Raw genomic sequence first — 17,193 nt, 5'->3', positions numbered from 1 at the left:
TATATCCTACCTGATGGACAAGATTTGCATATGTTGGTGTCATTAAAACATGCGTCTTATTGCCCTTAAGGTTAATCTCCTCCAATGTCTGGGTAGATCGGGCACACACCCTAGCAAAAAAGGCTCTTGCTGGGTGTGCACAGAAAGGGTAAGTCATGGACTCATCTGAGTAGAACTGGTTTGAATACAGCTGGAATGACCACTTGGTGGCAATCATTCTCCTCAGGCTTGAGAATGACTATTATTACCATAGTTTGCAATTTGTATATCATCATCATAATTTGTTTTTATTTATATATTGTAGTAGCCTCTGTTGTTGTGGAGTTTGGTTACAACATTCCAGCTTTCTTGCACAGGAACCATTGCAGAAGATTGAGGGCATGTAGATTGGGAGGTGAGAATCCTAGAGGAGTAGAGTATAGGGAAAATGGAAGTTCCATGAACCAGGATCCTCACCTGACCCTAATATGCATGCATGCCCACTGCACACATGCAATGTTCACAGGCATATGCTGGTACACGTGTTTGCAGTGAGCTATTATTGACTCTATATAAAGATCTCTGCCTGGTGCTCTGGGGCTGTGGTGGCTGAGAGGCCTGGAGGCAGAGATGAAGACTGACTGCAAATGCCCCAGAGGCAGACATGATTCCAGCACTCAACCTGCCACCATGAGAATAAAGTTTGGTATAAACCCTTTTACCCCTAACATTCCATTGCTGTTATTCAGTCTCACCACATCCAGAGTGAACTTGGCCAGGGAAAATACCCTTCAGGTGAGACACAACCCAGTGAGGTAGATAGTGTCATCTTGCTATTTTATAGATGAGAAAACTAAGTCATTTGAGGTAGGATGCAAAGCCCAAGTCCAGAGTCTGTGTCAACAACATGTTTCACTGAATTTTCTACTGAAACAGTGTTGATAGATTTCTTCCACATTGCATGACCCAGCTAACCAGTACACTTAATTTTACCTTTATTAGAAGCTTGCTAAAAAAGAGATCCAGTAGAAAATTACCCATTTGCAGATTTTCTTATTTTCTCCTACTAGATCATTCCTTTTGCCTAAAAATGGGCTCTTACTTCTCCCATAGTAACATTTAACACTTTCCCTTCAGCTACCATCCCCTATTATTCATTTTCCTTTTTTGTAAAACTCAGAAGTCACTGTATTTGATTCCCTTCCTCCCATTCTCTTGGACCTACTCCATCCATATATTCCCACCAGTCCACTAAATTGCTCTTCTTACAGTCAGTAGTGGCTCAATCCAAAGGTCATTTCAGACCTCATCTAATCAGACAGCAGTGCTTGACACAACTGATCACTCTTTCTTCCTTGACTACTTTATTTCCTTCCAGGAAACCACACTCACTTGGTCTTTCTCCTAATTCTCTGACCACTCCTTCTGTTTTGTCTCCTGAACTGATTCCTTATCTTCAACCTGTAAACACTGGGGTTCCCAGGACTCAGTTCACAAGTCTCTTTTTTTTCCTGTCGATACTCCTTAGTATAGGGAGTATAGTATATGTTTTCTATTTATACTCATCCCATTTCTGGGCTTTAGCTGCCATACAGATGCTGACATACCCCAATTTTCAAATCTAGATTTATTCAACATCTCCTTGCCAACATAATCAGCATCTCAAAATTAACATATCCAAACTGAGTTAATCAATGCCAAAAGTCTCTCCCATTCTAAGTAACAACAATTTTGTTCGTTGGTTTTTCAGGCAAAAATCTTGAAACCATCCTGGATGCCTCATTTCTTCTCCAATCTACTTTCAGTCTAGGAGCCAGTGTGACTCGGTCCGAGTTTACTCCACTTACTTCGCTGTGTAACTTTGGCCTGGTTAACTTCTCTGGGCTTCAATTTCTTCATCTGTAATCTAGGAATTATAACAATAGTTTCTTCTTCATGGGGTTGTTCTTAGGATTGTCATAAGTGAATTTTTATATTTAGATCATTTAGGACAGAACTTGACACATGTAAAAACTCAATATATGCCAGCTATATTACATCAATCCTCAGAGTGATATTATGAGTCCACCCTACTAGACCGAGCATCGATGCCATTCACATTGTCTGAGGGTCATTTGGATTAAAGGACTGTTTATAATGTGCAGCCCAATGGTGTCCATGAATGTCTGCCATCAGAACATACATGATTTTAATATCATGGAAAACTGATGCTGTAATACAGATACATTCTTATACTAGCTTTATTAGTATCTGCTAAAACAGGGATAATACGTAATAACTACACTAATATTTCTATGATGCAGATCCAGTCCTTTTCCTCTGCCCTTCCCCCTCCCCACATTTTCATGATCTTATTTGAAGGTTAGAACAGCTCAGTGAAACACAGGGAATACTTCCATTTGACACAGAACATAACCATAGTTCAGAAAGCAAGAGCAGATTGGCCAAGACCACACAGCCAGTAGAGGACAGAGGCAGGACGTAGAGGTGTTCTCCTGGCTGTCAGGTCTCCTGGTTCCCTTTCATGTGTTTCCTGGCTGGCCAGGCTGTGTTCTGTCTCAGTGACCTTCCTGAGTCACTCGGTCATTCTGCATTCTGTTACATTGTAGCCTTTATCTAGCCACTACCGGTCTTTAGATGATTTGGGTATTTTGGCAACTGGGCTCCGGGAAGCCGAATGCTCTTCTCCCATGTGCTAGCTCTGTGACTTTGGCTAAGTGTGACCACCGTAAGCCAACATATTCTGGGATTTGTTTGCTAGAGCTGCCATAACAAAGCATCACAGACTGAGTGGCTGAAACAAAAGAACTTCACTGTCTCAGTTCTGGAGGACAGAAGTCCAAAATCAAGGTGTCTGCAGAGTTAGTTCCTGCAGAGGCCTCTCTCCTTGGCTTGTAGATGCCATCCTCTCTCTGTATCTCCACACATTATTCCTCTGTGTGTCTCTGTATCCAAATTCTTCATATAAGAACACCAGAAATAATTTGGATTAGGGCCCACTCTGACCATTTTAACTTACATCTTTCAAGACCCTATCTCCAAATGCAGTCATATTCTTAGGCCCTATGAGTTAGGACTTTAACATAAGAATTTGGGGGAACATAATTCAGGCCATAACAATCCCATCTCTAAAATAAGATAATGACCACAGCTATCTTACAGGGTTGTTTTAATCATTAAATGATATGATGCATGCAAATTATTTACTGCAGTGCTTGGCACATGAAAGAGTTTTCTATTAATAAATGGTAAGTATTGTTACTATTGCTATTAATGAAATTGTTACCAGTTGTAAGTGTAACATGACATCTCCATATATGCATGCAGATGCTTTGGATGAAGAGAAGTACTGACCAACATTTTCAAGCACCATGGGGCCGTGAGGAACTTAACTGAAGACATCCCCAGCTGCTGTGCTCTAAATGCAATGGGGCTTCAACTCAAGGGCTCTGCTTCTCACACTGTTGCTGGGCACTGAAACAGCAAGGATATAAGGCAGGCCCTTTCCTGCAAGAGGCAGGACTCCTCTGACAGGTGACTGGCTCTAGAACTCTCCATTGGCCTTGCCAAAACCTCCTAATACTGTGGTGTAGTCTGAGACTCTTCCTACCAAAAATTTCCTCCATCCCTCTCTCCCAGGCAGAGAGCATCACAACCAAAAGCTCTCCCAGTCTCCAGTTCCTTCTCCATTTTCCCTCAACTTATCTCTTTGGCATCTATCCCTGTCTTGGTGTCTGCTTCTTAGAGAACCTGAGCCAACACAGTCACCCTTTGGGGTGTCCTGAGAGTCTCCAGGAGGAGGATGCACAGCATGGGGACACACAGGATGGAGAGAATGAAGAGAGTAGTGATAGAGGGGAAGATACCCCTCAGGGAAGGAAGTGTGGGCTCCCCCCAAGGAGCAGGACCTATAGCTACCCGACCTAAAGCCACCTTACAGTGCCTCCCAGTTGGAGACAGGACATGTGGAGCTACGGAGAGGGAGCCTGGCTCCTGAGTCCCAGTTTCCCTTCTCTGAAGTGGCAGCCGAGTCACCAGACTTTTATCAACTCTGGGATCGGGAACGAACTTAGCTCAACCACTGGAGGGACCTCCTGGGGTGTTTGTGAGTCCCTTGTGCAATCTGGGTGGGGTTGCACAACCTGGATGCACACACCAACATCAACTGAAACTTCATTTCTACCAGGATGGGGCCTCCAAGTTCAATTTGATTTGTTTTAGAAACAGTAAAATAGTAGGGCATTTCTTGTATAGCCAAGCTCAGAGGAAGATTCTAAACCACCTTACCCTGCATGATGGAACAAACCAGGCTTCACGGCAGTCAGCTAACCTGGTTTGATCACCACCTCCACCACTTACTTACTAGCTGTGTGATTTGGGGCAAGTAACCCGGCCTTTCTGAATCTCACATTTCTTTATCTGTAAAATGATCATATTTATCTCACAGAGCTGTTAAGATTAAATGAGCCTACACTACAATGAGTAAAATATTACAACCAACAAATGAGTTAGGCATTGATTCAATGTTGGGGCCTGCACCATCCCTGATGTTTCCTAAGCATTTTGTACATTCCTCTGTTCACATATCACAACTGAGTTAAAGATGTTTTTGTCAGCATAGCAGGTATTGAGTAAATACATGTTGATTTGAGAACATGAATGGCTGAAGGTCTCCCCAGTAGATTGTAAGCACGTTGAGGGCAGGAGCCATTTCTCATTCACCTTCTTTCCCCAGGCTCAGCATACTGTCTGGGCATATGAATCCCTATTCAATTGAAAAGAATGGGTGGATCTTTTTCAGATCAATTCAATCACTCCTGGCCTGAAGCACTTACAGAAGAGGTAAGGATCTACTCATTCCTGCCCAGAAACAAGTCTTCTTTTTTTTTTTTTTTTTTAAGAGGGATGGGATTATAAGAACAAGAGAGAAAAAGGAACTCCTTTCTTAGGAAGTGGAAGACTTTGATTATCCTTAACAGTTGTTTACTACATTCAGTTTTCTTTCTTTCAGTGTTCCCCTGGAGTTGGCCTTTAAGATCAGAGAATCTTCATTCTTTCCAGGCTAACATCTGTTTTGTTTTTTCCCCAAATACAGAGAGCTGCAGTCTTGTGGGCTGCTGGTCTTTTATACACTAGGAAAGCGCAGGCCCTGTTCACAAACACAATTGTCCAGTAAACATCCCAGCCCCAGGAGTCTAACTGCTTACAATATGCTAACTAGCCTTTAAGCACTGACAAAACTATTTACCCACAATAAGAATGTTCCCAGTCATAGAGCTGGTTTGGTAGGTAGTAAGGTCAACATTTGAAGCACAAAGTGAGCAGAGCTTGCAGATCACTTCCTAACTTTTTAAAATCCGTTTCCTTGCTCACTTCTGGTAAGCATTTATTATTAGCTATATTGTTCCCCACTGCCAGACCCCAAATTCCTGTCTTGAAGCCCTAATCCTCAGGACCTCAGGATATAACTGTATTTGGGGAAAGGGCCTTTGAAGAGATGATTAGGGTGATGAGGCCCCATGGGGGAGCCTTAACCCAATTAGACCAGTGTCCTTACAAGAAGAGGAAATTTGGGCACATTGACACCAGGAGCGCAGAGGAAGACCACGTGGAGACGCAGTGAGTAGGTAGGCAGGCCGAGAGAGGCCTCAGGAGAAATCAAACTGTTAACTTCTTGACCTTGGACTTGGAACCTCCAGAATTGTGAGAAATAAATTTCGGTTGCTAAACTACCCAGTTTCTAGCAAATGGCAGCCCAAGCAGACTAATACAGTGATGTAACTTGCCTTTCAAAAGGATCAAATATGCCTCAGATTGTTTTTTACATAATCATTGAGTTGCTATTATACTAGAGGAAGGAAGAAATTGACAGATATTGACTATCGCCTACACAGCAGGCACTGTGTGAGATTATGTATTTATATACTCTCTCTCTCTCTATATATATATATACACCAATATAATCTCTCTGAATCCTCAAGACAATCTTGAAAAGTACGATTTATTCCCCATTTTACATCTTGGGAGACTAAGACTTGCCCAAGAATCACACAGCTGCTGTGGGTGAAGTGAGAACAAAAACCAGATTTGATGTCAAACCTGCTCTTACCAGCACACCAAGGAACTAATCAGAAAGCATCTTACAAATATAAAATACTTCATGTAAACAGACATTTTGAAAAGGTTCTGGGAAAGTAATATTGAAGAGAGATTAAGAAAACATGCTGTGGAATCAATCTGTCAGTCCTGGGTCCAATGCGGAGTCTAGCATTTATTAGCTGTGTGAATGAGAAAGTTGCTTAACCTCTCTGAGCCTCGGTGCTCTGAAAGGTGGTAGGACTATCATGAGCATTAAATGAGATAAAGTTTCTAAACCCCTTACTTTAGAATTAACCAATAAATGGTAACTTTTAAAGAAGGGAGCGGGGACTTAAAATCTGACCCCCGAGCTAGTCTGGGCTTTGGAATAGGATCTCATCAGCGTGGCTCTCCGTGCACCAGATTCAAAAGGATCTCAACAGAATGCACCTAGTCAACTCCCATCCAGCCAATACTCCCACAGTACCTGTATTTGTGTAATTTTTTAATTAATATTTCTCTCCTCCAGTAGACTCTAAGCTCATAAAGTCAGGAACCAAGGATCGCTAGCACCCAGCAGTTTACAGATTTCAAAGTGTTAACCTATGCTGTTTTTTCCTCTCCTGGTAATTTCACTGTTTCCTGTCCTTCATTCAAACAGTCAGTCAGTGTTCCCTACGTAATCAGGGAATAATAAGATGGATGAGATAGAGAGAGTAAAAAATAAAAATTTGGTCTCTGTGGCTCTTTTTATTCCAAAAGCCTAAGCTGGAAGTGGTAAACCGACAGCCCAATGGCCCTATCTGGTGCACAGACATGTTTTCATTGCATGGTTTTCTTAGAATTTGGATTGTCAGAGTTTAAAAATCAGAAGAGTACTCCCAAACAAAAACACTCGGATTTCCTGCTTACATTGAAAAAAACCTGAAGATCTGTAATTATTAGGCTCACGTTCTCTCATGGCTACAATTGACTCTGTTTACTGCAGGTCCCCACCACTCCCTATTGTGACCCCAACATGATGTGCAGTTGCCATTTAACATACTCTTGCACTATTGCTTTTCTTGTAGTTAAAATTAAGAGGAAAGGAAAATATGTTTTATACCCATATTTCTATGAGAAGTAGAAAAATTAAAATTAGACTAGGAGCAGAGATACATAGTAGACAACCACCATTTATGGATGCCCAGTACCTTCATTGTCTCTCGATGCTTTGAGTTCTGCCTCACGAGCAGAGAAACTTGCTTTTCCTATGCTCTCTTGCAGGCACAGTGTTGGTAAGTGATGTGGACTCTGCCAAATCAGAAGCACTTGAGTGAGATTTAGATGCCAAAGGAGGCAACAAGAGAAAGATGCAGGTTGCAGGGGAGATGGCCATGCAAATGGTGGCAAATGCAATGGCGGAGGAAGTGGTTCCTCTGTGACTACTGTGGCAGAACTGTTGGACCAAATCATAATTAGTACTTACAAGCAAGCACTGGTGGTGGCTGTGTTACATCTAGAACAGTGAAGTGGTATGACATAAGACGTTATCTCCAGCCTTTTCCTGCAGGTAGACCATCCAGATCTGGTCCTCCTAGGAAGTCTGAAGGCTTCCTAACATGCTTTACTGAATTTCATTCCACTTTAGCTACAGTGGACTCTGTTGATTGCTCCTAAGAACTTTTAATGATATTTCATGTTTCTTTATGAAAGTGGAAACTATTTCTGTGTGTTAATACGTAAAGAATATCTCTGTCAAAAAAAGCAATATGTTTTGCTTCATTAAATGGATAGAATATGAGAAGATTTTATTGTGTCTATGGCCTTTGCACCAAGGTTTAAGAAGTATACAGAGATGCTCCACATCACTAATCATTAGAGAAATGCAAATCAAAACCACAATAAGATATCACCTCACACCAGTTAGAATGACCACTATCCAAATGACAAGAAATAACAAGTGTCGGTGAGGATGTGGAGAAAAGGGAGCCCTCCTACACTGTTAGAGGGAATGTCAATTGGTGTAGCCACTGTGGAAAGCAGTATGGAGGTTCCTCAAAACCTAAAAATAGAAATACCACATGACCCAGTAATTTCATTTCTAGGAATTTACCCAAGGAAAACAAAATCCATGATTCGAAAAGATATATGCACTCCTATGTTTATTGCCCCATTATTTGCAACAGTCAAGATATGGAAGCAACCAAAGTGTCCATCAGTAGATGGATAAAGTTGTGGTACACATACACAAAGGAATATTATTCAGACAAAAAAAAAATACTGCATTTGCAAAATGGATGGACCTAGAGGATATCATGCTAAGCCAGGTGGAGAAAGACAATATCATATGATTTCACTTATTTGTGGAATATAAAAATAAAACAAAATTAACAAAATAGCAGTGGACTCATAGACACTGGAAAGTGACTGGTGGTTACCATGGGGGAGGGGTTAGGGTAGGTTGGTGGGGAGGGTGAGGGGGATAAAGGGGCACGAAAATTCTCAATCATAATATAAGTTGGTCACAAAAATTCTTAATCATAATATAAGTTGGTCACAGGGATAGTAGTAGAGGATATTATGTCTAATGGATAATATAGCCAATCATTCTGTAACATCTTTATATTTTGACAGTAACTGCACTAGTTGGGTTGAGGATTTAATAATGTAAGTAACTGTTGAACTTTGTGTTGTATCCTTGAAACCAATATAAGATTATGTATCAACTATACTTCAAAAATGAAAAAGCACATAGAGGATTTGGGTATTATAAAATTTGGGGAAAGTTGGAGAAAGGGAAGAAATAAACCCTAGATAAGAAAATACACTGCCAGACTAGGAAAAGATTGGAGAGAGAATACAGAAGGTATAAAAACTGAGGAGTTCTGTGCCCTACTTCTTGAGAAGAATCCCTGAGGTGGGAGTCCTTAAGAGACAGTTCTAGGAAGCAGATCCTAAGAATGAGATCTTGGAATCTGTCAGCCAGCTAGCGAGAAATCAATGAGAACCTTGAGTGCCGGGTGGGGTGTTGTTAGTGCCTGGCATGTGGTACCAGGGCAAATGTTAAGACTTCCACCCATGGTAAACTGGGATGGGATACAGGAAACATGGGATGCACTGGTTCATGCAATATCTCTGGTATTTGGGAGGCACTGGAAAAACAGCAATTACTCTACAGAGTTGAGTGGCTATTATTAAATATGTTTGATCCTTCTATGAAAGAAAAATGACAGGATTTGGGCAATCAATTGCCAATTTAACACAAAGGACAAGAGCCAACTGCTTCCTTGTCACCCCTTAAAGAGACTCACATCTCCTGTGTTTGGAGGGCAGATAGAACTGAAGCTCTGGCACAAGAACTCACTGTAAAAATGGTCGAATCCCCTCTGAGCATGGGCTGGACTTAGTGATCTAATTTCAAAGAACAAAGTACGGAAAGTAGGGGAACCTGGCCAACACTTCTTTTTTTTTGGCCAACGCTTCCTTAATGAACTACTCAAGGCTAGCATCACTTGCAAAAAGTCATGCTGACAGCATGTACCTGGTGTGATGTGATGAGAAAAGCATTTCGCCTCTGTAGTATTTTTCCTAAAAACTCACAACCTAGTCTAATCATGAGGAAAATATCAGACAAACCCAAACTGAGGGACAATCTACAAAACACCCAACCAGTATTCCCAAAACTACCCAAGTCATGAAAAACAAGAAAAAGCTGAGAAACTGTTCCAGATCAGAAGAGGCTACAGAGATACAATGATTAAGTACAACGTGGTATCCTGGACTGGATCCTGGAACAAGAAAAATAACATTAGTGGAGAACCTAATGAAATGTTAATGAAGTGTGGAGTTTAATTAGTAATGTACCAATGTTGGTATCTTAGTTTTAACAAATGTACCACAGTATATATAAGAGTTAACACTAGAGGAAATTGAGTAAGGAGTTTATAGGAAGTCTCTGTACTATTTTTGCAACTTTTCTGTAAGTCTAAAATTATTCCAAAATAAAAGCTTAGTTTTTAAAAATAGAAGAATTCCAGAGAAGGTAGAATTCTGAGCCTAGGTAGGTTTCAAGCACCAAAGCTGAGATCCTGAAAAGAACTGGGACGCTGAGAACTTGGAATGGGAGGACATCTGATACTTGGATTAAGGGATAAATGCACTTAAATATCTAAAGCCCTAGTTTCTCTGAACACCTACCTCCCACCCTCAGACACTCCTCTCCTGTTGGACAATGGATCCCCTTACTTGAAAATTACACAAAGGCCTCAAATGCAGGTGATGTACAGGACAATGTTAGCACTCTTCAGGATCTGCTCCCACCTCCCTGTCTGACCCCCAGAAAAATAATCAGAGCCAAATTCCAGGTTGGGCATTTACTGGGCCTTCCAGTAAAGGAAGGGGTTATACACCAAAGGAGCAGGTGCTAACATTTACCAGTAGGAAGCAGGAAATGGATCCTGAATGTGCTACATCTGAGGGAGATGGAGGGGTAATAAAACTGGATAAGGGAGATTTTGTCAATATGAGGAGTACGTTAATTGTGTCCCCCAAAATAAAAAGTTCAAGTCCTAACCCCCATATCATGAATGGGACCTTATTTGGAAATGCGGTCTCTGCAGATGCAACAACGTTAAGATGAGGTCAAGTTGGATTAGGGTGATCCTAATCCAGTGACTCACGTCCCTATAAGAAGCAGGGAATTTGAACACACTGACAAATTCAGGGGAAAAGGCTGTGTGGCAAGAGAGGAGAGACTGGAATGATATGCCTACAAACCCAGGAATACCCAGGATTACCAGCAGCCACCAGACGTGAGGCAGAGGCAAAGATGACCCTCCTTCAGAGGCTTTGGAGAGAGCATGACCCTGCTGAGATCTTCAGTTGACTTTGGGCCTCCAGAAACGTGAGAAAATAAATGAATTTAAGCTACTCAGTCTGTGGTACTGTTACAGAAGCTTTAGGAAGCTAACTCAGGGGTATTCTCCCATGACCTAGAATTTAACATCCTGGCAAAGGCCAAGGAAATGGTTTGGATGGGCTGCTAGGTCTCAGAAACCGAAACAAAGTAGAGATGCCAAAAGGAGCCTGATGACTTTTTATTTTTTTTAATTTTTTTATTTTTTTCTGTATTAACTTTCATTAAATTTACCAATTCAAAACCATGAACACAAGCACAAGTTTTTTTCTTCTATGATTAACAGCAGAGGGTCAAATTCCCTCAATAGCCAAGAGATCTTGTCTAGAATATTGTTACAATTTGTGCTTTCCCAAGTAGAATGCAGAAAACTTAGAGAGTTGGTGTTACTGAATCATTAAGATAATGGAAATCTTAGTAAGTTTTACACTGTCAAAAAGTTAAAGGATCCATAATGATAAAGAAAAGCTGTGAATAATTTTATTAGGCTGCATCTTTGCAAGTCAGATGACTAGTTTTGGCATAGTATTTTATTTTATTTATTTATTTTTTTAAATTGAATTTCACATTTTATGTATATATATATATACATATATATATATATTTTTTCTTAATGTAGAATTTTTTTTTTTAGTTACTCTGGCTAGGAGTTTATCAATTTTTTTTTTGAGAAGGTATCTCTCATATTTATTGATCAAATGGTTGTTAACAACAATAAAATTCTGTATAGGGGACTCAATGCACAATCATTAATCAACCCCAAGCCTAGTTCTCAACAGTCTCCAATCTTCTGAAGCGTAACGAACAAGTTCTTACATGGTGAACAAGTTCTTACATGGTGAAGAGTACAAGGGCAGTTGTCACAGAAACTTTCAGTTTTGATCACGCATTATGAACTATAAACAATCAGGTCAAATATGAATATTTGTTTGATTTTTATACTTGATGACTTTTTATTTTTAAACTAATTTCTAGTCATTATTGCATTGCGATCAGAGATTATGGCCACTATGATTTCTTGAATGACTTGAGAGTTTCTTGTGGTGCAGCGATGGAGCAGAGCACACCTCTGAAGTGGACTGACTGTCAGTGACTTCTGCCTGTCATTTCAACCATGAGTGGCTTCCTCCTTTGAGTAAGAACCTCAAGATAGGGACCTGGTGGACTCAGGTCATGGTTTAATAAGCATGTCAAACATTCCTCCTGCAGCTCATATTCCTTTAGAAGAGAGAATTCCCTGGGCCACAAGACCACTCTTCCTTAGGTCCGGGGCCCACCTCCTTTTCTTTCCTTCATTGTCCAGTAAACCTAAATAGAGGCTTATTTCATCTTAAAATGCCTGACTACGGAATTTGAATGAGCCCTATAGATGAAGTACTGAGGATTAGAGGGGCTATCTTCTTTTGCTTTAGCTAAAATTTTGATGTCTGTTATTTGGAATATAAAAATTCATGACATTTTTTCAGTGTTGATCATACTTTTCAGTAAACAGGTTTCTCTTTAATAGTTTTGTTTTTTAAGAGAGATGCTAGAACTCTTACTGCAGATTAGAGAAAGGGATCAAATGGCTCAAAGAAGTTGACGTGTTATAATGGATTTATTATATAAGATCAGAAAACACACACGCTAATTATATTCCTCAGGTGGCCTGAGGAATACTCCCTTTACCAAGGTAATGAGGATGCTGCGGTGCCGGGGCCACCAGCACCACTGGGCAGCTCAGCGGTGGCCGTCCTCTGCAGGTCGGGACTGCCAGTAGGAAGTGCTGTTCTAGAGACATAAAAAGCTGGTCCCTTCGTCCAGAGAGGCCTCTGTACAGGCCATGCCCAGAGCTTCCTGCTGTGATCTGGCCTGTGCATTGCCTGAGACCACATCCTTGCTTGGTTTTCTCCTTTCCTACCCTGCATTCCTCCCTACCTCCCAATTTTTTCAGGATGAGCTCCACACCCCACCCCAGCCCTCTGCCCACCCCAAACCCCCGCCCAGTAAATCACACCCTAGGCTTGTCCAAAACCCTGTCGCAGGCTCAGCTTTTAGGGAACCCCACCTAAGATAGAGGTGGAGTAGTTAAAGCAGGGAAGAGGACAGGGAGTGGGTGGGAGGAGAGGTGAGCTTTGTCTTTAAACTGGAGAGTTAGGAAGGTCCTCCCTGGGAAGGTGGCCTTTGGGAAGAGACTTGGAAGAAAGTGAGGAAATGAGCAGTTAGGCTGTTTGGGAGAAAAGCTTTCAGGATACAAAACATACGGTGCAAAAGCTGGCACAGGAGTGGGCCCAGGGAGTTCCAAAAAGAGCAACGAGTGTGCCTGGAGTGGGGTGAGGCAGGAAAAAGAGGGTCAGAGATGAAGTCAGAGAGATTTCTCAACATCCTATGGGTCATGTAGGGCCTTGAAGGCCAGTGGAAGGACACTGGCTTTAACTCTGATTGAGGTGGGAAACCCCCCGAGAGGCTTTGAGCAGGAGAGAAACATGATCTGACTGTTTTATTAGAATCACCCTGGCTGCAAGGGTGGGAGCCAAGTTGCCTGAGGTCACGCAGGCAGAAGGTCAAGCACGTCAGGACAGCTGGTACCCAGGTTCACCTGATCTCAGAGCTGCTCCCACACACCTGCCTTTGCAGACAGAGCAGACAGTGCGCATCGGGTACATACCTTCAATACACAACCGCTGAATGCTGAGGACGAACACAACACAGGGCTTGGTTCCATCTCTTCAAAGGGAAGATATGAATATTTATAGGGAACCAGACTCCTCCTCAGTCTCCTTTGGGGAAAGTCTTCACTACTATAACTGATCAGGAGAAAAGCCCACACTTGCTATAAGATCCAGAGGTTGCTGGCTACACTGCAACCCAAGTAACTCCCTAAACCTAAATGAGCCATTAAATTTCAAGGTAGTAAGTGGGAAGAGCAAAGACACTTGGAGAGGTAGTGGAGAGCATCTGGTCTGAAACCCGGCTCTACCACTTAGAAGCTATGTGACCTTAGGCAACTTACTTCACCTGTCTGTGCCTCAGCTTCAGCTGTAAAACTGTAATTATAATAGTCCCCATTTCATAGGGTTGCTAATAGAATTAAATGAGTTTATATTGCCTAGAACATATGTTTGCCTTTCTTATTTTATTACAGATAAACAATTCGAGGATACCCCTATTGTCATTTAAGTTGAATAAATCTGCATGTTAATTTCTCGATATTAATTTCCAAATTTTATGCCTTCTATGTCATCTGTTCAACACTGGACTAGAAGTGAATATATTGTCTTTCTGCCACTTCCCAAAATATCATTGAACCTTTAGCTGATTAAATAGTTCAGCTGCTTTTCAACAATGACTGTTCTCCAGGAAGGCTAATATGCTAACTGTAATCAGCCCCATGTGAGAACTTCAAATGCCTCCCTGTGCATATGCCACTCCCCTGGCTGTGAGAAATGCTCCATAATTAAAAACACCTCAAGAGTTCCAATCAGATGATGATTTCGGTCTCAAACATTATTAGAAGACATCTATGATTTACGGTGCTTGCTAAGGTAAAAAGACAGGGTGCCTAACTTTCAAATGTTCTTGTCTCTTACAAAACAGTTCTTTGCAATTTTTTTTTAAACATGGAATTCTGTTAATTTGTTTATGTGAAAAATCAGTGAAGGGAGGGAATGTCCATTACATGCCAGGCTGTGGGCAAGGAACTTTACATATAATTACCTTATAGATAAGGTTAACACCAAGTGTATGACAAAGATGGTCTTGCTGGAGGAGCCCCAATTTTGGAGCTATACTCAGTAACTAGAGCTTAAGATGAACTTAGATCATTGGTCAATTCATGCCTTTTTTTCCTTCATCTGCCAATAATTTCTCTTTAGGGATCACTGAAAGAAGGGGTCTGAGTTTGGGTCTACTTTTCCAAAAGTCTTTCTCCAATTACAGCAACAATGGTAACATCTAGCTTGCATTTAGTGCATTCTCTATCTCAAACACTGTTAGTCATTTTTACTACTGTTCTGTGAATTCTGAGGAAACTGTTCAGAGTCCTAAACATGTAGCTCCATTTTAAGCTGACCTAAACATGTAGCTCCATTTTAAGCTGAGGTCGCACAACTTGCAAAAGACTAATTTTGTTACAAGCAAACAAAAGGATCTTCAAGTTTTGTTACAAGCAAACCACTGCAATAAACAAAAGGATCTTCAAGTTTTGTTACAAGCAAACCACTACAGTAAACAAAAGGATCTTCAAGAGGACCATCCACTCAAACTTAGGAAAACCAGCTCTTAGGATAGGCCACTTACTGAAAAAGCAATTAAATTTAAAAAAAATGAAGTTGGAAAAGAAAATTCCTAAATATTTTTTGTCCAGTATTTTATACACGAACACAGCGTTGGTGATTTATAACGGTGACTAGACTCCAAAATACGGTTTTTATTTCTGACTTTGTTATGATTCCTTTGTGATCACCTGAATGAATATGCTACTGAGCCATTGTGCTTTCCTTTTGCATTTTTAATTAAACGAATACCACCCCAGTAAGACCGTTACCTAGGGAGTGCTCAACAGAAGGATAAAACACTTGAAAGAAAGCAAAGGTTATTATAATCATTTCCTATATTTGGCTGGTTTATACTGTTGTCACGGGGCCCAGTTTTCATCTATACATGATGATTCAGTGTAGGTCCGATTGAAACCACTTTGTTTTTAATTACTAAATTAGTAAGGTGCCCAACCCAGTTCTCTTACCAGGAAACTCATCAAGAAGTGTACAATGTAAGATTAAATCCTGATGGGAGGGAGCACCTGTGCTGTAAAACAGAAGGAATGAATCTCCTTGTGCCATAGTCCTTTAATGTTAAAGTTTTTAAAGTGAAAAGATAACAGAAAAGTTAAAAGGAGATGCCAGGTGTCATTTTTCATTCAGGAGGATTAGAAATAATCATTCAAACACATAAATATGTCATCGAGGGTATTATTCACATTTATCTATATCAGAGAGACTAAAGGAGTTGTTTTATCTTATACATAAGGACCACTTGTTAATTCATCTATAAAACCTAGGAAGACACTTACTGTCTATAGAAAAATTACAAATTAAAATGTCACATCAATTCATGCATTTACAGCAACCTCTCCTTCCAAAAATAGCATATTTTACTTTTAAAAAAGATTTATTTCTGGTTTGGATGAAAACATTCAAATCAATGATAGTACTTAACATTTTCCTCACTGTAACCACGGAGGATTTTCTGCTGTAAAGAATATTAATTTTTTAAGTTATCCTCCTCAAACTATTGTGTAACTACTGTTCTCTCTGAAAACTATGCAACCAGGAAACTCTTTATATAGTTTATATAACAAACTAAACAAATTTGCAAACATCTAATTTTCATTTCTATTGAAAAATGCAGTGAAAAATTCTTAAAAATTTCAACTCCAAGTATCACCATATAAAGTGGTTCCTGATTTTGTCATCACTACTGAATTAACACGAACTATTATCTCCCTAAATCTTTTCTAATTCAATGACAAACACATACTGCCGCATAAGCAGAAAGCTTTCCTAATTAAACCCTATACTTTCGCTGCATTTTTTTTCCCCTCCAGGCATTGTCTGCTGGAGCTGGAAGGGGCTTCAGAAGACCTGTAATCTGACACACCCACTCCTTTTCAAAATGTGGTTTTTAAAACTTGAAGCAAATTCTCTCAAACATTAGCAATGTGAAGCTGCTGAGAAATAAAATTCAAGTTTGCATTCAAACTTTACCTTTGTAAAATCCCCAACGAATCTCCCACGGCATTCTTCACTCCTTCTTTTCCAGGTTTCAGAAATTTTTCTCTGAAGGTATCAAATGCTTTAAAAGGCATTTTTCATGGGGTGGTGGTGGCGGGGGTTACCTGAGGCGTTATTAGTCAGTCTCAGAAACTGTCATCCTGTCTTCAGTCTAGCGTGCAGACCACTCTGCTTTCTTTGAAGTCAGTTCTCAGGGGGGTAACTACTTAAAAAATCAAAAAGGAGATGAAACCCAGCCCAGGTTTTTCAAGATGAGACAAAAACTTCCCCTCTCCACAAAAAAGGAGGCCAAGGGGTGTCTGACTGGGAACTGAGCCCCTGGAAAAGCTACACGCTCAGCAGCAGCCTGTAGCGCTTCCTCAGGCAGGCACTCTCAGGCTGAGCGCAGCCGCAGCCTCGCTCCCACCCTGGGCTGCAGCCCACGAGGTGTCCTGAGACCAGCGACAGCATCTGCCAGGCCTGTCTCCA

At 40.8% G+C, this 17,193-nt stretch overlaps 1 protein-coding gene across 1 annotated transcript in view; it reads right to left on the bottom strand.

Annotated features, from left to right (window-relative positions):
- The window catches only part of SLC17A8 (solute carrier family 17 member 8), a 52,773-nt gene extending 35,580 nt beyond the window's left edge, over window positions 1-17,193 (bottom strand). The window contains exon 1 of the mRNA XM_017668493.3: window positions 16,699-17,193. Coding sequence (XP_017523982.3) covers window positions 16,699-16,799 — 101 coding nt within the window. The 5' untranslated portion in view covers window positions 16,800-17,193. The remainder of the gene's footprint in view (window positions 1-16,698) is intronic.

This window comes from Manis javanica, chromosome 10 (genome assembly GCF_040802235.1).
Source record: "Manis javanica isolate MJ-LG chromosome 10, MJ_LKY, whole genome shotgun sequence".
NCBI classification, from domain to species: domain Eukaryota; kingdom Metazoa; phylum Chordata; class Mammalia; order Pholidota; family Manidae; genus Manis; species Manis javanica.
This window is presented reverse-complemented; position numbering and strand designations above follow the sequence as displayed.